This window comes from Ursus arctos, chromosome X (assembly GCF_023065955.2).
Source record: "Ursus arctos isolate Adak ecotype North America chromosome X, UrsArc2.0, whole genome shotgun sequence".
Lineage (NCBI taxonomy): Eukaryota > Metazoa > Chordata > Mammalia > Carnivora > Ursidae > Ursus > Ursus arctos.
The window spans coordinates 97,765,920-97,790,696 of NC_079873.1; the positions used below are offsets into that span (position 1 = coordinate 97,765,920).

At 42.6% G+C, this 24,777-nt stretch overlaps 1 protein-coding gene across 2 annotated transcripts in view; it reads right to left on the bottom strand.

Moving 5' to 3' along the window:
* Window positions 1-24,777, bottom strand: part of TENM1 (teneurin transmembrane protein 1) — a 759,525-nt gene that overhangs the window by 41,617 nt on the left and 693,131 nt on the right. For both annotated transcript variants that reach the window (XM_044391612.3, XM_057314228.1), the window contains 2 exons: window positions 3,012-3,378; window positions 465-975 (listed from right to left, as the gene is read on the bottom strand). In XM_044391612.3, coding sequence (XP_044247547.1) covers window positions 465-975; window positions 3,012-3,378 — 878 coding nt within the window. The remainder of the gene's footprint in view (window positions 1-464; window positions 976-3,011; window positions 3,379-24,777) is intronic.

The following is a 24,777-nucleotide window of genomic DNA, read 5'->3' on the forward strand; positions in this document are numbered from 1 at the left end:
CTGAGTTGGGCTGTGCTGGGCTGGGCACACATTCATTTGTTCATTCATTAAACCCCACAGGAATTAATAAATACTACTTAAACCACACTGCTTCTTTGTTGCTTTAGAACTATTTTCTTAGTTTTGTTATTTAAATGAAATTTTACCTTGTTTTCCCAGCTATGCTGTAAATTTCTCGAGTACTCAGGCTTCTAGCTCATTCCTGTCTCCCGCAGTGCCACACCTGATTCTTCATTCAGTCTATGTTTTTATTATTATGCTCTGCAAAACTACTCCGGAGAAATGGGTTTGAACCCTAGGAGTTAGGTAAAATTTTCTCCTTGACTTTTTATTTTTTATATTGGTTCTTAGGAGAAAATAGCATGCAACACCCAGCAATTACTAAGCCATTTTGCCACTATAATACAATTTCAAAAAAAAAAAAAAAAGCCTAACAAAGCCTATGTTGAGAATGAGAAACTTACTCGTAAACAGTTGTCCATCCATTTTCGTTACTTTTGGTAGCCAAAAGCCCCGTGTTTCCTGGATAGGTCATCAAGGCCAGATTATAGCCTTGGGCTGACACTCTTTTCAGGACTCCATTGCTGCTTATGGTCAGCCAGTACACCTGCCCGCCAGGCACCACAAGCCAAAGGGGCATCCCGCCTGCATCACGGCGAATGTGCACAGAGTTGCCATTGCTGCTGGTAACTGCACCTAAGTCACCCTCGGCATTGTAGGTGAAATTATACACATAGTCCCTTGTTATCAAGTTCAAAGTGTGCAGGTGGGTTCCATTGACAGTGAACTGGTAGAGCTCCTGGTCAGCAGGTGAAGCAATCTCATAAAGGTTCATGTCATTCAGGTGGGCTTGGTTCCTGCTAATGGTACGAATTCGAACATTCCCAAGGTCTGCGACATATAGGGTACCATCAGGTGACACTGCTAAGGAGGAAGGGGCTTTCATCTTTGCATCTTTGGCATAGCCACCATCACCTGTGAGAGAAAGACCACCATTTTAATCATTGTCATCACAAGCATTTGTAAGAACATAACCATATACAGAAATCACTGTGCAGCACTGGGTGTTACACGCAAGTAATGACTCATGGAACTTTACATCAAAAACTAGGGATGTACTGTATGGTGACTAACATAATATAATAAAAATATTATTTAAAAAATCACTGTGCATCAAGAATTATTTTAGGAGTGCCTGGCTGGCTTGGTCAGTGGAGCATGTGACTCTTGATCTTGGGTTGTGGGTTCGAGCCCCACATTCGTAGCCCCACTATGTGGGTTTGAGCCCCACGTAGAGATTACTTAAAAATAAAACCTTTAAAAGAAAAGAATCATTTGAAAGGGAACAATCAGTGAATCCTTATTCTCCGCATGCCCCTCCCTTGACAAATTTGAAACTTATTCAGAATTCTTGAGTCAGTACCAGTGAAGATGCAGAGTGAGATGCGACTATCTCAGTTAACAGCAGTTTTGTGAAATCATCAATCCTGCTGCTCAGTATCTACTTCTCACAAGACACAAAAACAGCAAATAAGGGAAGCCACACAAAATGGGGCTGGAAATCCATGAGAGTTATGCCTGTCAGTGCTTGTGAATCTACCTTCCTCAGGACTTTCCGATTCTTTACTGTGCCTGCAGGGTCTTTCTTTGGCTAATTTCCATTGTCACATTGTCAAAGTACACTAAGTCTGTAAGTGCAACAACGATTCAGAACATCAAATTTGATAGCTGGCATAAACATTGGATTTGCCTTGAATGAAAGATATAAATTAGCAAAATAAGTATAAAACTAATTGTCCAGGAAAACATTGGAAATATTGATCAAAAGTCGTATCGACCAAGTTGCTCATTCTTGATTCCTCTGGCCCAAGAAAAGGCAAAGGTTAAGAGAATCATTTGGGCCCAGATGAGCAGTTTAACAGGACTGCAGGTAGCATGGAGGGATTTCCACATCCCAGCAATAAATGTATTTATTGACATTTAGAGGAGCGTTTGCTATTTGAAATATCTATTCCATGTTTTGGGGAAAGGTAAATAAATAAATAAATTAATTAATTAATTTATTTCAGTTGGAAGTAAAGGGCACTATTGGCTAGGAAGAAAATTTTGGACATTATTGATTTATTTTTAAAGATTTTACTTATGTATTTGTCAGAGAGAGAGAGAGAGAGAGTACAAGCAGGGGGAATGGCAGGCAGAGGGAGAAGCAGGCTCCCTGCTGAGCAAGGAGCTGATGCGGGATTTGATCCCAGGACCCTGAGATCATGACCTGAGTCAAAGGCAGACTCTTAACTGACTGAGCCACCCAGGCATCCCTGGACATTTTAAAAACAGTCTAAGTAGTAGACTGATGTCCTGAGAACCCTCCACTATGGGAATTTATTTTGCCCGTGTTATCTTCAAAGCAGTCTGCTCTAGTCTCTTTGGGTTTCAGATTTTTTTTTAAAGTAGGCTACACACTGGGTGTGAACTCACGACCCTGAGATCAAGACCTGAGCTGAGATCAAGAGTTGGGCACTTAACAGACTGAGCCACCCAGACACCCCTCTCTGGGTTTCAAATAGCAAACACTATTAATTTGGAAACCAGTCGCTTAGGGGAAGTAATTTTTTCCTTAGCTAAATCAGTAACTGCAGGTTTTACCGTGTTTCCTTTTCTCCAAAGTACAAATAGTGTCATGATCTTACATTCATATAGTGATTTTAACTTGAGTATCAAACTTTTGTTATAGTAGCTTATCCTCAGTACAGCAAGGTGATATAACTAGGTAAGTGACATCTCTGACAGATGAGGTAAGCTAGTGACCCTTTCTCAGGGTCACTTGGTCAGTTGGTTGCAGAGCAATGACCAGATACTAGGCTATGTGGCCCCAGTGCATCGCTTTCTCCACTCGCTCACACTCATGTTCACTCATGTTCACAAATAACACTTTGGTTTTCCTTTTGGCCTTTCTGATGTGCGTTTTTCTTTTACAGAGAGAGGGAGCTGGTGAATTGCTAAAAAGGTCATACCTGAAAAACAGTCACAGTTGGGATCAATTTTGCAGTCACAGTCAGTAGGGGCACCGGCTATGATGGAGATTTCTCCGTTGGTGGTGACTTGCTGAATGCGGTTTACTTTCCTCTCGTCTGTTTCAGCTATGAAGAGCAGCCCGCTGTGGGAGACGCTGATGGCCCTGGCTGACTCCAGAGTGGAGTGAATTGCCACCTTGCTGACCAAGAAATGATCGATGCCTGGCACCTGGCAGTGAATGGGGCGCCCTGCAATGATCCGCACGCGCCTGTTCTCAGAAATTTGCAGCACAATGTTGTTATCCAAGATATACAATGAATTGTCCATGGGATTGACTGCAAGGTCTGTTGGCCACTCTAATCGCACCTGCAAAAAGAGCAGAACACACACCATTAGGTTACAATATCTTTCCAGGCACAGTTTTACCTTGAAAGAAAAATCGGCTTATTGGTTCTCTCGTCTCATGAATTTCAGTAATGTTGGTGTTGTCTGGCAAAGTTGGGGGAGGATGGTTGATCAAATGTTTTGGGAAACATATTTATCATTTATACCATTTCCAACATAATGAAAATTCATTTTCAATAATTCCAGAAGGATCCCTTAGAGCAGTGTTTTTCAGAGTGTGGTCTCCAGACCAGTAGCAACAGCATCATCGGGGAACTTGTTAGAAATGCAAATTCTCAGACCCTAACCTAGACCTATTGAATCAGAAACTCTGGGGGTGGGACCCAGTTATCTGTGTTTTAATAAGCCTTCCAGCATCTTCTGATGCACACTTAAGTTTGAGGACCAATGCTCTAGGGCTTCTGCATCACTAAGACATACAGATCTCTCTCACTGTCCTGTAGATATACAGAAGAGCAAAGTCAAAGAGGCTTCTGGAAAACACAGTGCCAGAGAAATTCGATTTTACTGTAACAGCAACCTTTGGGGACAGGACCTTCCATTAGCACAGACCTAGCATCCATCTCGTGGAACACTCAGGTACTGTTTATCAGCCGGTGACGTGGAATCCTAAGTCGCAATGCACGGCCACCTAGTTTGACCTGGCTCACTCCACATCTCCCTTTTCTTGCAAACGGGTTATTTGTTCTTTCATTGCATATTTGCTGAGTACCTTCTTTGGGTTAAGCCTTGTGCTAGGCTTTGGGGATTCAAAAGAATGCTATGACACAGCCTCTGCCCTCAAATGATTCATGGTCTGGTGGAGCCCTTGGAAGGGCCATTAGGCAATTATTCCCCATGTTATGAGAAAGAAGCAGCAGAGAGGGCATAAGAGCACTTCACCCACATGAAAAATCAGGGGCCACATTAAAAAACAGGGTATTCTCAGAGAAGGTACTACCTGAAATGACCAGTAGGAGAGAAATGGGGTGAAAACAGGAGGACTGGGTGGGAGCAGCAGTGAAAGCAATCCCAGGGAGAGGGAGCAGCATGGGTAAAGGTCCAGAGTTTAAAGACAGTATGGCCCATCCAGGTTACTATAAACAATTCAGTAAGGCTAATATATGCTGAGTGTATGGGAGTAGTAAGCAATGAGAAGCAGGAGGTAATCAGTGGCTATGTATTATGGATTGAATTGTTTCCCCCCCTAAATTCATGCAACCCCTACTGTGACTGCATTTGGCAACAGAACCTCCAAAGAGGTAATTAGAATTAAAAGAGATCATGAGGGTGGGGCTTATAAGAAGAGGAAGAGACACCAAAGAGACACCAGGAGTGTGAATGCATAGAGAAAAAGCCCACATGAGGACACGGTAAGAGGACGGCCATCTGCAAGCCAGGGAAAGAGGCCTCAAGAGAAACCAAGCTGCCAACACCTTCATCTCGAGCTTATAGTCTCCAGAACTGGGGAAAATAAATTTCTCTTGTTAAAGACATCCAGTCTATGGTATTTTTAAAAAAAGATTTATTTATTTATTTTACAGAGAGCGAGCAGGAGTGGGAAGAGCAGAGGGAGAGGGAGAGAGAATCTCAAGCCGACTCCGTGCTGAGTTTGGGAGCCTGATGCAGGGCCCGATCCCATGACTCTGAGATCACAACCTGAGCAGAAACCAAGAGTCAGACACTCAATTGACCGCGCCACCCAGGCGCCCCTATGGTATTTTGTTACAGAAGTCCTAGCCCACTAATACACCAGGTAATGGAGGGATGTGTATGTGCAGCTTTATTCTGATGGCTGTGAGAAACCACTAAAGGCTTTAAGTAGGAGTGTGATGTATCTGGGTTCTAGAGGAATCACACTGGCTGCTGCTGATATGATAACAGAAAAGGAGGCAGGAGAAGAGGCAGGCCCGCAGTTAGGAGGCTCATTCAGTGGTCCAAGTGGGGGGTGCTAGTGCCTGAATTAGGGTGGTAGCAGTGGGGATGGAGAGAAGAAGATGGATTTAAGACTTGTTAAGGGCAGTTAGAAGCAAAAGGACGTGTGTGTGTGTGTGTGTGTGTGTGTGTGTGTGTGTGTGTTGTATCTTGGGTCAGATGCTGTGCTAGGTGCTTGGGACATACAGGCCAACCAAACTCAGCTCCACTCTAGTTCCTTCCTGGACACAGCGGTCAGCCCAGTATCTGCCTTGACATCTCCTCAAGAGCTATTTATCACTGGGCACTTCTCAGAGAACTGTGTTCCATGCACTCTCCACCCCACCACCCACTTACTCTATACCTTTATTGCCCTTCCCCTAGGTTGGACAAAGGCAGACAAATCTGGCCCATTCCTGGCCAAAATAGTAACAGAAACGTGGCTCCTCTTCTCGCCTTGAGTGAAAGCCCCAGGAAGCTTTCGTTTTTCTCACTGAATCTGCAAGTCTGAAAACAAGATCTGGACTGCCACTGCGAGGGGAGCCCCACTCCATCCCCGGCTGGAAGAGGCCTTACGCTCAGTCAGTAATGAAGTGGACAAAGGCCAGTGTGAGACAGGTCTTCCCTCTCATTTTGCCTCTTAATGGTGGGCAACTGGTGATGTTGTAACAAAGACAAAGGTCGTCTTTAGCCTTCCCCCTGTAGCACTTGGGGCTCTCTGTCCCTGTTTCCGAGTGTCTCTCCCAGACACCCAGCAACCTCATTCCGCCCCCATGTCTCTGCGTGCCCTCAGCCTCCACATAGACTGGCCTTCCGTGGTCAGTACCATATGCCTCTGGGCAGCTAGGAGTTTGAATGCTAATGGAGTATAAAGCTGAGCTGTGTTATGCATGTTCTACAGAGCCTTTCAGACTGAGGCCATTGGATAAACATTAAACACCAGCGTTAACAGCTCCCAGAGCAGTTTGCTGTGATGTGTTCCTCAGCACGTCTGTCTGAGGCCTGTGCCTGTCAGCGCCCTGCGACCGAGAGAGGGGGAGCCCACTGCTGTGGAGGGTGCTGCCTCCTCCGCCATGTGCCCTCGCTCTGGGCCTCCATATACACTGTCGCCCCCGTACAGCAGCTGTGTGTGTGTGTGCCGGTCCTGTGGAAACAACCTGGGGCTGGCTGAGGAAGAGGAAATGAATTTATTTCAGCATAGCACTCCTATTTTGATCAAGTCTGAAGTCAGTGACCCAGAAAAAACAAAGCTGGCAGAAATGACGTTCTAATTATCTCCACTCTGAGAGCTGAGGCCAGGGCAGAGGCCGGGGACGGCGCACACCTGGCAGGAGTCAGAGAAGGACATGTTTTGGACTCTGTTCTCTGCTGTCAAGGATGCCTCTGAGATAAAGGCTGGTAGCTGGAAGATAAGCTGTTAAATTCTCCAACTCGCCCAACCCGATTTAAGTCAATACTATTGGTGTCATGTTTATTAGATTTAATATCGCCTCAAAAATACACCAGCTATTGTGTCTGTTTGTTTTCTTTTCCATCAAATAAGTCACCCTCTGGCAGTTTCCTGTGACTAAAGTGGCCTTTGTGCTTCTGAAACACTTTCTATACCAGCTACACAGAATCCCTTTAATTCCCATTTGAGTTGGCTGGGCAGCTTGTCTATGAAATCTGCTCAAATGAAAGATGTGTGGCTACTTAGTAATCCAAGGTCTGCCTTTTCAGAACCTGCACCCTTTCACCTACCCTAGGTTGTCAGTTCCTTTTACAGCCTTCTCATGTTCAATACTGCCACTTTCAGGTAATTTTTCAAGGAACTGGTGCTTTATACCCACACAATAGAACCACCACATTTACTACCGAGGCATTTCCCTAACCCACAACATAACATATGGAACGAGTCCTTGAGCTGATTCTGGCAGTCAGAATTAGCATCTGTTAGTTGCAGAGACCCTAGAATTCTAAGTTATCAAGGCAGGGCTAAGGTTAATCCCTGAGAGTTGCTGGCATTCGTCCGAGTGGCTTCCAGGGACAAAGAAACATTTCTTTTGGGGGTGGGAGCAGAAAGAGATGGAGCAGCAGGGAAGTTCTGGAATCTCTGCCTGTGACCAGGCCTACAGGCAAACCATTTGACCTAATTTGTGGTGGTTGCCCCACTTTGTAAAAATACATTAATTTGTTTGAAATGTCAAAATATATTTATGCTAAACTGGCATTAAAGGTCATTGGTGTAGCCACCAGCTGGGGGAATGTGCCCATCTCCCAACAACGGGCCCTGAGAAATAACCCTGAGCAGAAAGGAGCTCTTGGTCTGGATGTCAAGCCTTGACAGCACTATGTCTTCCTCTGCTAATTGAAAATGTGCCTTGAAGGAACTTGACTCTCAGGTCAGCCAATCCCATGGCTGGTTTAAAGATCCAGCTAATTTCGACCGAAGCTAACAGTATATGAAGCAGCAGAGTCCTATGGGGGAAAATCCATGTGTAAATGCAGTATTTTAATATGAGCCCTCAGACTAAACTAGAAAATTCCTCAATTGTATACTTAATCCCACACTGTTGACACAGACCATAATTTGTACACTTGGGCTCTTCCTAACAGTTTGAAGGCTGGTTCCTTCCTGTACTGTGTGCCACCATAGGCAAATGAGGTATCCTCTATGAGTGTCTGGTTTCCTCATCTTCCATAAGAAAAAGAGGCTAGCAACAGTCTCTCTGTTAGAGTCACTGTGTGGATTAAATGAGATAGTGATACTAGGTGCTCAGCGCAGTGCCTGGGCAGAGTAAGGGATGGTAAACGGGATTAACATTAATGATGGTTTCAAAGTCATAGACCTTTAGAGCTAGAAGGGATCTAGTCCATGTGCCATTCAACGCAGTGCCCTTTCTGTTCTGTTTACCAGACTTCAGTTGTCCACATAATGTCTTTACGAATTTTGCCCTGCCTATCCACCACCTGCACCATTATTGACTTAATATTTTTCTTTAAATTGACTTACTTTTAAAATATAAATAGGTGCTTCCCCTTCCTTTGAATGGATCCTAATCAATAACACCTATAAAATTACAGGCCCACTCATCTGAGCCTTTAATAAAAGTAACTACTGTTTACTGAGTGCTTCCTGTGTGTCAGGCTCTTTGCATGGATTATCACTTTATATGCTTGGAGCAATCACTTGAGAAAGAAACGACTGATATCTCCATTTCTGGATAGATGCTCTTAGCCCCTATGCCATCTGATTCTTCAGCTAGAAGACTGGACACATTTCTCCACGTTCTCCTCACCAATCCTGGCTTCCCCTTTACCTCATTTGACTCCATGTAAGGGTTGTTCTCTTTGGCCAAGAAGGTCAAAGCTTATAAGTCGAGTGATTTGTCTTTGTCTCTGTCACTTGTCATCTTTTGGTTCAATGCATTGTGGGTGCCTACTCTGTGCCAGGCACTGTTATCAAGGGAAAGGAAACAGGTCCCTGCCTTTGACTAGCTCACAGTCAAGTGGGGAAAGGCAGATCCAGAAACAGCTCATTTCAATATAATGTGGTTAAGGGCCATGACAGACGTATGCCCAGAATGACATGGGAACACGGGGGAGGAGGACAATAACTCCTAGAAGAGAAACGTCAGCTTCATCTTGAAGGATGAAGCTAAGGTACCGAGGTGAAGCAAAGGGGGAGAAGTGATTTCAGCAGAGGGAAAAGAGTGAATGGAAAACAGGAACATGAAACCATATGGGAGTGGGGGAAATAACATGGGTCTGGGTTACTAGGGCATAGAGTCGAAGTAAGGTATATAGTGGTGATAGAGGATGTTTAAATGTTTGCCAGGGACAGGGTTTAAACTTTTCCACTGAGGCATGATTGTCATTTGGGGCCAGATCATTCTTTTTTGTGGGGGCCGTCCTGTGCATTGTGTGATGTTTAGCAGCGCCTCTGGCTTTTATTCACTAGATGTCAGTGGCACCACTCCCTGAACTGTGACAACCACAAATACCTCCAGACAGAGCCAACATTGCAGCAAATCAGTTAACCTGTCTGAGCCTCAGTTTACTCATCTAGAAATTGGGTACAGTAATAATATTTCCTCTCAACCATTTATTATAGGAACTGAAAAAAATCTACATAAAGCGTTTAGCATAGCACCTGGTACACAGAAAGAGCTCTGTAAAGGCCTACTTATTATTTATCACGGAACATGCCTGAATTTCTTCTGGTCCCTGACTATTGCAATGTCCTCCTTCTTGGTTATCTTGTGAACTTTAGAATGCAGTCATACAGTAGACGGTCTTTCAAAGTTCCCCCTGCTTCTGTGTCACCAGCCATTTCCCCCCTGTTCATTGATTCCATTTCTTAAGAATCCTTCTAAGCTATGTGTCTTCCAAGAAATTTGGCTTATATAGGGGTATGTTATTTCACATACATGTCAGCCAATTTCATGGCTAATACTTTAGCTTATTCTTTGCATTCCCCAGTTATTTGTAACAGCCTTCTTGGTGCAATTCCAAGTGCAGAGCATGCTACTTTAATTATTTTCCTTTTTTCTACTAACAAATATCTATTTTAGGCACTATGGTAAGCACTAGGGAGCCAGTCTAACCAAGACAGACTGGGTCCTGCCTTCACAGAGTTTATAGTCTTTTGCTGAGTTCATTTCCTTTATTTTCTGGTACCTACAAGGGGTTGCTAGCAACATAGAGTAGTAGACTACTTCTGTTCCATTCCATCAATTTCAAGAAACTGACTTTCGTGAAAGAGCCTCAGGAACATATATCATGACTGTTACTATACTTTACAATTGCCACCAAGTGCTCATAACTGCTTTTCCTGAAGTTTGTGCTGCAGAAACCAGTTGTTTCCCAAAAGGCCCCGTCTCCCCATCCCAAACATAACACTTCTAATCTCCGTCCTTTACATTTTCAGCCTTATGGCTCATTTGAAAAACGACTCTGTTTGATTTTGATCTCTGAGGCATCTTCAGTAGGAATTTCCAGGAAATGTATGATTATCTCTTCTGTAGTATGCCAGCCCTGGGGAAGATACAGTGACGGGACTGAGCGCTCTCTGCCAGGTGTTCTGCCAACTCCATGTTAGATTTCCCCATGCTTCTAAAAGCTGACAACTCCAGATTGTTAGCATCACTTTTTGTCAGTTTTCAAATGGCCTTCTCATTTCTTGACACTGATACTGTCTGAGCTTCTTCAAATTTATAAAAGGGGGAAAAAGCCGTCTGGACCAAGTTTGGTTTCCTGCAGTTGGAAAGCAAGATGACACCTTTGAGAGTGATGGCTCTTATTGATCTTGCTTTTAAAAAGTGGAAATTATTAGAAGATGAAATACACCAGGATTACATGGACTTGTCAACTGGCAAATTATTTCCCATTTTCTCAGATCCACACTCTTGTGTTTCTCTGAATAGCAGCTGGAGAGTTTGAGGAACCTCTCAACCTTTGGTCAAATGCATCAGCATGGTCTGTCTTCATGGCCGCCCAATCAGAATAACGGACATTTAAGTACATTATTCATTGCAGATGAATAGTCAGGATCAATCTAATTAAGAGTTACAGTGGACTGATCTTTGGAATCATTCTGCTACAGAGCCTACAGATTAAAATTACATCTACTCCAATGTTCTTAAACTACAGTTTGGTAGTGGGGGAACAAAGCAAAGCAAAACAAACAACGAAAAGCTTCAAAGCAGTCCTGGTGTATTTCATCTGCTCATAATTTCTACTTTTTAAAAGCAAGATCAATAGGGGCCATCATTCTGAAAGGTGTCATTTTGCTTTCCAACTGCAGAAAACCCCAAACTTTCTCTAGATGGCTTTTATAAATTTGAAAAGCTCAGACAGTATCAGGGTCAAAACAAAATGTTAAATTTATGGTTACTACGATGCCTGTGGCAGCGACTACTAGTTCTAGGCCTACCCTATCATTCATTCACTCTTTCTTCCTTAGTAGTAAACCCCCAATTTTTTTTTTTTAATCTGGGCACACTGTTGTCTACAATAGAAGATGTTCCAGTCTTGTTTGCAATTCTCTGTAGCCATGTGATAAAGTTCAAGGCAATAAGATATAAGAGGAAGCGTGGAAGTATCCACACTCTTATTTATTTAATTTTTATTATTATTTTTTGAGGGGGGCAGGGGAGGGGCAGAGAGGGAGAGAGAGAATCTTAAGCAGGCTCCATGCCCAGTGTGGAGCCAGACATGGGGCTCGAACTCCTGACTCTGACCTGAGCCAAAATCCAGAGTCAGATGCTTAACTGACTGAGCCACCCAGGCACCCCCCACCTTTTTTTTAAAGTATTCACACTTTTAAATTGATATTTTCAATGGCTATATAATGAGAGCTGACCCAATTGGAAGGGGCCTCTTTCTGTCCTTCCTTCCATTCTGTAATATGAATATATTGATGGAGATTGTTGGCAGATGTCTTAGACCATGAAGTATCCAGAAGCCCAGGTCCCTGATGATCTTATAGAGCTGCCATCCTAGTCCTGCACTATACCTCTAGTCTGGCTGCTGTCATGCCTGTGTCACCGTTATATTGGGGAGTTGGGTTTCTGCTATTTTCAGTTTAATCTAATCACAATGAAGAAAATGTTCTGTTAGGTTCTGTTCTTGACCAGTGTTACTGACTATACCATTACGGTCAAATGGTTCTAACAGATTTCTAGTTCTATGTCTCTGGATAGATCATTGGCATTTGCAAAATTAAATTAAATTGAAATAAATTAATGTCTGAAAGTGACTGACACATATGGCAAAGTCCACTAGGGCAGCCCTTTGTTAGGAGGATGACTAATTGCTTAAACTTAGTGATTAACCTCAAGCATTCTTGAATACCCAGTGCCCCATCTTTGGGTACTTCAAGCTGCTTAAGCTTCATGACTCATTTGGATCCAATGCTTCTTCATTATACTATAAATACATGTTTGCCTTCCTATGTCTTGTACTAGGTCTGTGAGTCCTCAAGGGCAGGGGTGAGGTCTCATTCATTTTTGTATTCCCAGAATCCGGTGTTACAGTTGGCAAATGTTTGTTGAATGAAAACATTAGTGCCTCATTGACTGTAACATTTTTAGTTCATGAAAGCATTTAAAAAATTATGAAATGCAAACAGGCTGTAAGAAAAACTATTTTTCATCAACATGTTTGAGTCAGTAAATCTGGGTTTCCAGAGACCCATGGAGGTTAGTGGAAATTGCCATATTTCTTCAATCTTAAGAAGTGCATTTCTTTTTTTTTTAAGATTTTATTTATTTGACAGAGAGATTGACAGCCAGAGAGAGAGGGAACACAAGCAGGGGAAGTGGGAGAGGAAGAAGCAGGCTCCCAGCAGAGGAGCCCGATGTGGGGCTCGATCCCAGGAACCCTGGGATTATGCCCTGAGCCGAAGGCAGATGCTTAATGACCAAGCCACCCAGGCGCCCCAAGAAGTGCATTTCTTACTTCCTCCATATTTTAACTTTCCTGAAGTCAGAATGTGTCTTATTAATCACTGCATACATTTAATGGAGCATTTCTCTAATACCACCCCAAGTTGTCAAATTGATGCCATGTCTTACTATCCATGGTATCTTAGAATTGAGGACATATGGTATTCCCATTCTGGTCTATGCACTTTGGGGATCCCTGGGGCTCTTTCAAGGAGGTCTGTGAAGTCAAACTATTTTTTTTTAGATAATACTATTTGCCTTTTAAAATACTTTCTCATGAGTGTACAGTGAGTGGAGTTCTCCAGAGGGTACCTGTGGCTAGCATATCTTTGTGTTCAAAAAAAATTCAGTTTTAATTTCTTTTTTTTTTTTAGATTTTATTTTTAAGTAATCTCTATCCCAACATGGGGCTTGAACTCACAACCCTGACATCACGAGTCGCATGTTCTACCTAAACTGAGTGAGCCAGCCAGGCACCGCCCCCCCACTGTTTTGATTTCTAATAAAGCAAATATTAATAGATAAAACCCACATACAGAAAAGTTCTTTGAGGTCCCCGACAATTTTTAGGGGTGCAAAGAGGTCCTGATGCCAAGAAGCTTGAGAATGGTTATCCTCGAGGAAAGAAACAGTGAATGAAGCCATTCTGTCACCTAAGAGTCTCACTCAAGCTCATTAAGAAGACAAGCATGTATCCCTTCCAAGATGGTTCCCGGGGCCATAAGCTCTGTCCAAAAGCACACTGACAGAGTGGCGGAAAATCTCTACTTCCTCTAGAGACCCAAGGCCTGATGGGTGCTATAAAAGTTTGTTCTTACAGGCTCCCTCCGAGCAATCAGCACGTACACACACTCTCTGAGTCTGCTGTGTAATTGCCACTACCTCATCTTAATAACAGGCATAATTGCTCTGAGTTTCCGTCGACCCTTCCTTGCATCTCCTCTCTGAAGCCTCAATTTTGGAAATGGCACTTGTGAATACACAGAATGTTTAACCACTTCCAGTTTTCAATTTACAGTCAAAGTCATCTATCAGCAGGAGATGAAGGCCCAGTGTGAGAACTACAGAATGTCCTTCAGACTCCACAGCTAATTTGTTTGTAAATTTGATTGTTATTGTAAGAAGAACATATTGTACATGATGCTACTTGCCGATTTACTATTTGTATCTCTCTGTATCTTGGGTTTTATCATTAGAGTCAAAGAACTTAACCCTTTCAGCACTTCCGTGGGTGGGGAGAGGCACATGGAAGCTTTCCTGTTTTTCCCTTTTTGAGTCTCTGTTTCCTTTTCATATTACATGTATTTATGAAATGCCTACTGTATATTCAGCACTGTGGGAGACACGCATACAGAAGGCAAGACAACTAGGGAACAGTCCGAGGTATCACGAAATAAAATGTGAAGGCAGGTGAGGAGGCCATAGATTCTGAGTGAATTCAGGCAAGAGAGGACCACTGTGGGGGTGGGGCTCTTGTCCTCCTGAGAGCCAAGGCTTTGCCTGCAAAGGAGCCAAGGACTGAGAAGAAGCTCCTGGAGTCATTCTGCAGTTTCTTCCTGCTGAGAAGTTGCAGAAACTTGTCTGTTGCAGGTTGTTAATATTATAGTATTGGCTCGACAGAATAGACCAAGCTTCCAATTCCCTTTGGCATCTAAAGCAATTTACAGGCCAGAAGTATGACTGCACAGCTTTTATGAAATGGTCTGATTTCATTGATCAGCCACTCCAAGATTATGTTTTCATTTCTGTAGCTATTGCTAAGCCTTCTTTCTGGTATAATATTCAGGAAGGAACTATTAAAAGATTGCACCATGGAGATGTTAAGATATAAGTGGGCAGGGTTCTGTATGGGAAGAGAAATATCACAACTCATGATGGCTCTACTCAAAAGTTCATTTCAAGTTAGACCAGCATTCCACAGATTGTCTCTCTTATCTTAACTCTGTAACGTTTCCAAATGATAAGGCTACTAATAAGAGCAGATGGCCTAATGAACATTTAGAGGAAAGACTGAACTGGTCCTATTTTCATTAGGCCTGCAGTGTGCTTCTGGGTTTTGCCCACCACTTCCCTGTGTGTGATACAAAACAGCACGCAATCAACAGATGGCCCAGCTCAGGCTTCATGCTTCCAGAACTCTGGAGACTGGCCACCTGACCACTTACCATGTGTACAGAATCATTTAAGGAAGCAGGCAGGCTACAGACTTGAGCCTGAACAAAAGCAAAAAATGGTGATGAATATTGAATACCCAAGCTTCAACAAGAGGGGAGTCAGAATCACTCTCGGAAACACGTCGAGCGGCTCTGGTTGAGGTTTCCCAATAACACCTTCTTACGGATTCAGGAATGATGAAATCCTCTGTGGCAAACAGTCCACTCCAATTAATGTTTCATCCAAACTGTAAGCATATCTGAGTGACTCCGGCAACAACAACGACATGGAAATCTAACACTTCACTGCACAGTGCGCTCGTTGTTAAGCTACTGTCTCACAGCTCCAAACTCACCCCTTTGGACATTGCTTTGTGATGCTGGGGTTGGGACTCTGCTAACTCTATTTCTCTTTTGCCAGCTGGATTTCTGAGAGGTCCTGACAGTCTGGGAAATAAAGCGATTCCAGAAAGCTAGAGGAGGGAGAAGGCACTTGCTCCTTCCTGCTTGCTTTCTCTTCCAGTCAGCATGGCTGCAACAGTAGCTCTTCACCCCAGCAGCAGTAGCTGACTGTACTTCCCAGCTCTTTTCTAGACTCCGAGAATCAGTCTCGTTATGCCACCTCAGAGGCACCAGAAGCAGCTGGCTTGCATCCCCCACTCAGAGGAGCGGATCCCACCTCGATAGAGCAAATCCTCCATCTTTCTAGGTTCTGACAACTCCAACCTCTTTCCTTTGTTCCCCTAGCCCTAGAGGTGGTGGCTGATTCCTGCAGATATTATTTTAACCTTTTTTAAAAAAAGATTATTTATTTATTTGAGAGAGAGAGAGAGAGAACATGAGCAGAGGAGAGGGGCAGAAGGAGAGGGAGAAGCAGGCTTCCCGCTGAGCAGCGAGCCTGATGCGGGGTTCCATCTCAGGACCCTGGGATCATGACCTGAGCCGAAGGCAGACGCTTAACGTCTGAGCCACCCAGGAGCCCCTCAAACTTTTTTTCAACACTCTAAAACCTGTGCAGCTCATTCCCGATATTAAATTCTCTCTGTTAAAAAAAAAACAACAACAATGTGAGTTCTGTTTTTCTGACTGGATTTTGACTGATATTCATAGCAAGAAGCCTCTTACAAGGACAGAGGAAGAGCAATACCCACTGTAAGCCAGTGGTGATAGAAAACTAGTAAAGGTGAACAAGAACTGGGGAAGAACCGGAGACGTTATTAGTCACTAGCACCCTCTGCATCATCCGCTGGCCGGTGAAGCTGCCATGTCCAGAAAAAATGCATAAAAAGTAAATCCACTCTGCTTGGACTCTATGGGGTTGGTTGTGATTGGCTTTAACCAGAGCTTCTCCGACTCTCTGGAACTGCCATATTGCTGTCATGATTCTCTAGAAACTTTTCACTCCTGTGATTTTTGAGGAAGATTTCATGATGGGTCACGCCACCCTCCCACATGCCTTTTTTGGAGACAGAATTCCGTGCTAAATGGTTTAGAAGGTTGGCCCCTGACAACATTTCCTAGGTGCTTAGAGTTTACTTATAAATAATAACATTTGCTGCTTATAAGCAAAAATACATTTACTACTAAATATCTTTTTTACATTCCCTCTCGCTAGCCTCCTTGTCAGACACTGGGATTGCTCCGTCAGAATCCCCTTCTTATGTATCTGAAGATAAACACCTCTCCGCAGATGGAGGCCTCTTGGTGAATGTTTTATATGTCCCTGTGTTCACTTTTCCGAATATACCAACTTTTGCATGGAAAGAGGACACTCCTGATGACAGCCAATAGAACTTTCTCTGAATTGTGTTTCCATTTAACAAAGAAGGGTTGGCACCGATTCACAAACTTTCCCTTCCCATAGGTAATAGAGAGTGGGGCTACGTTCAAAGGTATGGTCTGAAATATAGTTAGGCCAACTGGCTTACGTTAGGACTTAGCCCAGGATGTTGGCTGTATAAGCCCTAGATGCTAACCTCTGAATTTACCAACCAGATATTTCTGTATCTTAGAGAGTTTCAGGTTTATTTCAGGTCATGGTGCCTGCCGAGCAAAATATGTGGAAGACTGAGTGGTTCAAAAGTAGTTTGCAAGCTTTGCATCTTGTGACTCTCCCTGAACTTTGAAGATGCTTTTCCTCTGGTGCTTAATAGTTTTAATAAGAGCTAACGTGCCATTGTCCTTTGTGTGGAAAGAGGACACTGCTGAGGGAGTTTTATTTATGTGATAAATTATGTTTTCGATATAGCATTGAGCACGGTACTTGACTTTTATTTTAAGGCCCCTGACAACTCCGGCTATTTGCTTGTGCGCAGACATTTCAGCAGAATTTGGATATGTTGGAGTTGAAGATGGTGGCCTGCTGTTCTCCACTTCTTATATAAACAACCCGAGCTGTCACTTTGGAGGGAGCAACGCAAATATCTCTGATAATAGGTTATTATTCCCTAATTGTGATTTTTCCTTAGAGGTGCAGGCCTGAAAAATGCAGTTAAAAAAAGAGTTTCAATGAATTTGGAGACGGGAAATGATATTTAAAGGAACTCTGTGGATCATCTTATTGCAATGCTTTTCCCCATTGATTATTTTGTTAAATTTGGCTTTTTACGTATTAGAATCTTTAAAAACTGATTGACATGCTTGGAACCTGAATGTCTTCATAAAACAGAAGGGTCACTGGATAGACAAAGCCACTCATACACTAAACTTGCCTCGAAAATCCTAGAATACTGCTTTTTTCCTATGAATACATCAGCCTTATAACTTCTTTCCTTTTGATTTCCCACATAGCTGGGAGCATCTTGTTTTGTCTTGGGCGAGTCATATTCTGCATATTGACCTAGATAAACTCTGTTTCCTTACTTATCTACTGTCATATTTATTTCTGTGTGTGTGAAATTGACCTACCTAGGATGGTTGCAGGCCACCTACAGAATCAGCTGCTCTTTTACCTTTTGATTTCAAAGAGATGGAATTTGATCTAAAATCTATACATATCAAAATCAGAGACATATGAAACTCACACTACGTTCCAGCCTTGGCTCCATAGTCGGCATGGCACGTCTTGAAAGTAGAAAGAAAGTGAAAGATCTGGGGCACTGTTCAAGGACTACAGTGAGCGTCCTGTAAGTGATCTAGATCGGTGCCGTATCAGCCTTAGGCAGATGAAGCATTCTGTGAAGGTCACAGCAGGCTAAGACCAGTGTCTGGAGCGCACTAGCGGCTATAGCCCACCAGACTCATCTACAGGCACACGCATGCCTCTTCGCACAAGGTACCCCTGTGTACAAAGGACAGAAGGGAAGACTGCACAATTTCTATAGCCGTTCCAAACTTCTTGGTCCTTTTGATCTTGGCTTTGTCAACGATCAGTTCAATTTTCTGTTGTGTGGATGGAGGGTCAAATGCTACTGCTACTAACTACTACTCATTTACTGAGCACTTATGAGCCCGGAGCTTTGCTAAGTGATTTCTATATCTACTATCTCATTTAATCCTCACAACTTCCCTATCGAGGAATGTAACATCATCATTGCCACCTACAGATAAAGAATTTTTCCCAGGGGCACACATCTAGCAAGTGGTGGATCTGGGATTAAAACCCAGGTAGTCTGTGTTCCCAACCACTATGCTTTGCTGACTTTTTATATTGGTAGAACTATGAAGGAGAGTCTACCCTAGAGGCTTGACTTTGTCTCTTGCACTCTCTGTGAAAGGCTTAGAAAAAAGTTTGGCTCTCCTTTGCAATGCCAGAAAGTCTTCTCCTACGTTTGACAGAGCGAGGAGAGTAGGTTTGAACTGAATGAGCAATAAATAACATTATCCAGGAATGCATTTAAATTAGAGACTGACAACCACAGATATTACCAAATCAGAATAACCACCTTGCAGACTTGTTTTGTTCTTGTGTCCTCCCATTTTAGCAAGTGCATGATGAATCAACAGAAAATATTTCCTGAAGATGCCAATTAATGTCTTACATCATCCCTTATATTTGTAAAGCAGCTCATACTTTTCCAAGTGCTTTCACATGAAAGAAAGCGAGGACACTTAATCAACAATTGGGTCATTTATTGAATTAGCCTTCATAAGGAGGAATAATTAGCCAGCTCTAAAATTCTAGTGTTCGTTTTCCAAGTGTACTGCTGAATCTGAAATTATAGAGAAACCTCTTTTGGGTCGACAAGTAGACAAAAATGATTTACTTTTTTTCTATAGTGCCATGTTTCAGAGGAGGACAGAAGAAATGATTCAAAAATAGGTGTTCTTTTTCTGGAATATAGAAATGGCAAGGAAAAGTAGTGTTTATTTAGCATTATTATGTAATTTCAGGCATAAACTCTAACAGATCACTCATTTACAGGTGAGTAATGTGGAGAGCCACTAGGGACTCTTAAAGAAGACTTTTTCCAATGATTCTTGGGGCCGCTATCAAATGGGATCAACATTAACGGCCATCTCAAGCTCTGTGACAGCATAACTTGATTGCTACTTATATCGAGGTTTGTGCCACTTTCTTTCCACATGCCGCCCACCTAACTGGTGTGGCAGAGGAACACATAAAAGCCAAGGTTACGGGTAATGCCATATGCCCTCTCTCTCTTCAGTTCTGGTCAACACTCACCATTTACAGTGGCGAGTGCCTTTCCAAAACCAAAGTTCTTTCATATTTGTTTTCTTGTCTAACTGTCACGACAGCCTTAGAAGACAGTGTGCGTTTTTATCCCACTCCACGCTGTTGAGGAATCTTAGACTCGGAGCCCACAAGGAACCTGCCTGAGGTCACACTGCTAATAAATGACAGAATCTGGGATTGTCTGTGTTCTTTCTACTAGCCACGCTACCTCGGTCAAAGGGAAATAGGTGTTAGAGAACTTTAGTAAAATATGCCCCAGTGATCCTGAAGAAAAGAAAACGTTCCAAGCTTATAAACATGCCTGTGTTAGGAAGTTAGTAAGTCTGCTCGTTTTTAGTAGCCATTGCTTTGTATTTTAAATACTTTCACATTTAAAGTTACCGATAGATTGAGGTTTCTGAGAAGAGTGTGGCTAATGTTAGCAGTGCCTTCCTGCCGTGGTTGATGTAGACTGAGCTCCCTCTTTACCTTGTAGAGACGAGCACTTCCCCCACTCTCATTTCTGCATCTATAGTACGAGCCTTCGGATCAGCAGGAGGGACTGGCTGTGACTGATGGGGATTGACTGAGTGCATGTGGCTCAAATGAACAGAGCAGAACATTGCTGATTTAGGATGCTTACGTTTGGATTGCCGCAACAACCAATTGCTGAGTAGGTAGATTGCTGCACAATTGATGTTGTCCAGGCATGAGAACAGTGAAAGAAAATGGGAAAATCCATTGGAGGTTTGGTGTGTATGAATTTTTTATTACTGTTGTGGAAAACCCACATAAGGTTAAATTTATCATCTCGACCATTTTTAAACGTACGGTTCGGTAGTGTTACATGTATTCATTATTGTTTGCTACGGATCTTTAGAACTTTTTCATCTTGCAACACTGAAACTCTCTACCCATGAAACACTAATTCCCTCTCCCCCCTTCCTTTGGCAGTCACCTTTCTACTTTCTGTTTCTGCGATTTTGACTACTTTGGTTACTTCCTATGAGTAGAATCATGAACTATTTCCCTTTAGGGCACTAGCTTATTTCACTTTGCAGAATGTCCTCGAGGTTCTTTTATGTTGTAGTAGATGGTAAGATGTCCCTGTTTGAGGCTGTGTAATATTCTGCTGAACGGACACACGGGATATTGTCTATCCTGGTATGAGTTTTAATGCCATCCAATATGTTAGTTGGTGCTCACTACAGAAGTGGGTGCTTCAGTTGGTCAACCTAACCATGACTGAACAGGATAAAGTAAACGGATGGTACAAGGGCTACCACATAACTTTTTGGGTTTCATTTTACTACTCCGTGGGCCTCGTTAATCTGCTGTTTGAGCCATTCTCCACTCTTAATCTCTTACCCCTTTTGCCCACTTTCTTTGATGCCCACTTAGCTGGACATGTTGTCCAGTGATGTTGCTGGCTCCTGACAGAGGTGTTTACAGAGATCTCAGATAAGTTTCTTTCATCTTCTCTGTCCTGCTGTTTACCAGCAACTCATTCCTTCCAGAATTCTACCACATACCCCTCTGTCTGAATTATCTGGAGTGTGATCAGAGACCTCTTCTTTGCTTTGACAGTGAGACAGGTCCCATAGTCACTGAAGCACTGGGAGGGTGTGGTGGGGTTGGAGGTGGTGAGATTTTCATCTCTGGTGGCAAGAACTTTTAAAATAAACTTTCTCCCCCCCCCCGGAGATCCCTTTATTCAAGCAAACTTATTATAATTCAGATTTTCTTGATTCCCTACAGAGCTTCACAAAATTTAGAAGTCTGTCCCTGCAGGGAATTTTACTTATAATGGTCTTCATTTGAAAGATCTAATTCTGTTCCCTTTCAGTGTGCACATGGGAGAGTGATGCAAGTGCACAAAGAAAAGGCAGGTAACCCCTGAAGAACCTGAGTTTCAATATCATCTGTATCACTCAGGGTGATGGAGGCCATTCTGTAGACATGAAAGGGTTGGCAAGGAAGAGAGGCAGAGACAATGAGAAACATCAGGCAAGAATTGACGAAGCGAAAAGAAGGTGACTTTTCTGTTCTAAAACTACTATTTTTGTTTTTTTCCCCCCTTTTTTCTCCCCTGATTGCTGTAACTTTTCATGCCTGGATGTTATTATATATGTATTTTCCAAAACAACAGAAAATGCTAAATCCACTTGTATAAAGTTGAATTGACATGTAGATTTTGAGAAAGAGGCTTTCTCGTTCCCCTTCTATCCAGTTGAGGTTTATCTGAAGCTTGCAAAAAATTCTAAGGACACTAGAAAATGGCTTTTTCAGTTATGTAGAAAGTGAAGACAAGCAAGAAGGCAGAGGTCCGATGCCTGGGGCAGGTGGTGTAATGCTGCTGATGGATGAGAGAGGGGAAATTCTGTTTTCTCTGTTAAGGAGAATGACCACAAAGAGCACTGGTTCAAAGTTACTAAAGTCCACGATGAGTGGAAGGGACTGCAACACAGCGCCTAACTTCTTTAAACTGAGTTCAAGTTTCCTGGCCAGGAAGAATGACTTCTTAGAGAGAACTTACAAATGGGTTTTTAGAACAATTTTTTTGTGTGTGTGATTGTTGAGAAATAAGGGGCAGTAGAAGATGTGCTGGAAGGTGGGTAAATATAGTTCCGACTTCAAGAAGAATCAGAAGATGTGCCTCACAAATTGCATGGAGGAAACCTGATGTCGATTTGGAAAAGATGAATGTGTTATTAAACCATTGTTTTTTAGTTCTTAGATAAGGAAGTGGGGTTTATGGATACTATGACTGGAAACAAATTATGTCAAGGGATTTTTATCCCCTTTTAAACAGAGTTACCAGCCTGATAAGGTTTCTTTGTGGATAAGTTGAAGAAAATATAGGTGAAGCTAGTGGCTTTCAAACTTGTTTTGACTGTGACCCTCAATAAGAACTATATTTTACACCGTTATCCAGGATCTACAATTGAAATAAATGTTTCATGAAACAATACTCACCCTTACTATACATGATGCACTCAAAGGTTTTTTGTTCCATTTCTTTTCTTCTTAAAGCTGGTCATAGGCCAATATATTGATTTCCTGCTCCACTACGAACTGCAACCCATAGGTAATAGTTCAAACAGATGGGTTTACAGTCTAACAGATAACTAGTTTAGTGGTGCCACAATTTCATCTTGGCGTATCTATTCATCAATATAATCATGGATGAGGACACAGAAGGCATTTATCAAATCCATAGGTGACACAAGGCTGGGAAGGATAGTGAAGATATTGGATAATGGCAGAAGAATACCAAGATAAGGACTGAATCTAATGAGATGGAAATGAATACAGACTACTGTGAGATCCTGCACTATGATGCAAATAACCAACTGTACAAGTACGAGATGAGGAGACAGGGATGAGAGACATGTGAATTTTTAGCCCTCTGTAATCACATCATAGATCAAAAGTGTCCAAAAATCTAACTTAACTCTAGCTGTGGTTTCTTAATCTGTGCTCTTTATTTCCTTAGTATTTTGCAAAAACGCCTTCTTGGGGGTCGCCATGTGAACCACCATTGGGTGGGAGTGAGCCTGAACAGGGAAGGTTCTGGGATATCACTTCTGGTTTGAATCTGCTGTTTGCACCAGTTTTACAAATGGGGACTTTTTTCATTTGAAGAAAATGTTCTTTAGCAAACGTCCTTTTGAAACCCCCCAGGCAAAATGAACCGAAACAGAGAATATAGAAAGAGGGTTGTGATAGTCTCCATTTTAACTCTGAGTTAGCGCACATCTGGATTATTTGATTCACTTCTGGAAACCTCACTTTCAAAGAAATATTAAATAAATGGGAACATGTTCAGAGAAGAGTGAGGGGAATGGCAAAAGAACTCAAAACTATGCCAAGTGAGGGGCAGTTCAATGAATTGGGGATGTGACTTAGGAGGCCTGAGAGAGTTGTTCACATAGATTGAGAAGGCTGTCTTGTATAAGAGGCAGTTTGATATAGCAGTTTGGTGAAAAGAATGTGGACTTGGGCATCAGGTCGACCAGATGTAAATTTCAACTGTCACTTATTGGTTGTGTGACCTTGACTAAGTTATTCAACTTCTTCAAACATTGTTTTTCACATTCATTAAAAATAGGGAAACATAATACTTACCTTGAAGGATTGTCATGAGGATAAATAAGATAACATATGTGAAAGTACCCAGTATAGTCTTTGGTTCACTAATACATTTATTGCATAGAAAACAGATTAGATTAGGGGCGCCTGGGTGGCGCAGTCATTAAGCGTCTGCCTTCGGCTCAGGGCGTGATCCCGGCGTGATGGGATCGAGCCCCACATCAGGCTCCTCTGCTATGAGCCTGCTTCTTCCTCTCCCACTCCCCCTGCTTGAGTTCCCTCTCTCGCTGGCTATCTCTATCTCTGTTAAATAAATAAATAAAATCTTTAAAAAAAAGAAAACAGATTAGATTAATAATACAGGGCCTCAAGAGTTGTGGTAAGACTAGATGGTAAACGTCAGAGGAATACTAAAAAGTTAAAGTTAAAGGTATCCCAGAAGAGCTTTCTATTAGTCAGAGACATTCAAAGATGGAATGAGCTGCCTGGAAGAGGCAGTGAGTTTTCTGTCACAAGAGGCGTTTGAAGACAGGTTGGTTATTACATGGTGAGAATATTCTGGAGCAAAAAGTTCACCATCAAATGACTGGGAGGAGGAGTAGGATTCTTAGTAGACTAGCTGAACAGATTAAATGCATGGGGTCAAAGTTTGCTCCTCCAAAGAACCAGTTACTGTCCTTCTTTCATAACCATGGATAATGCCTCCTTCCACCTCTTAGGTCCATTTGACAACTGGGTGCTTTTGGGAACCACTGGGGAGTATACATATGATCCAGCAAAAGGAATGGTTCTATATTGGATACTCTAGACAAACACCTGAAGGTGTGTGTCTTATGGACAGTGGGTCAACTGCATTGTCTATGCACACAAAAGGTCCATGTCCTTGTGTATCTGTTATTGAGCTAATTTTGGGAGAGCATTAGGCTGGCTCCAAGGAGTAAGCCAGCTCTCAAATTTGCTATCAACACCAAGAGACTGGGTCTAACTCCCAGGTCCATTCTAGTCAGGCATGAGATGGAAGCGAGTTACCAGAGCAGGGTGATTCAAAAGCAGCGACGGAAATAAAGAGCCTCATCTCTTCATAATCAACTCACCTCCTGAAGTGAAGGGCCTTGTTGTTTAGAGCAGTGCTTACAAAGGGCAGCTTTGCTTCAGAGTTTATACTGAGAATGCAGTTTCA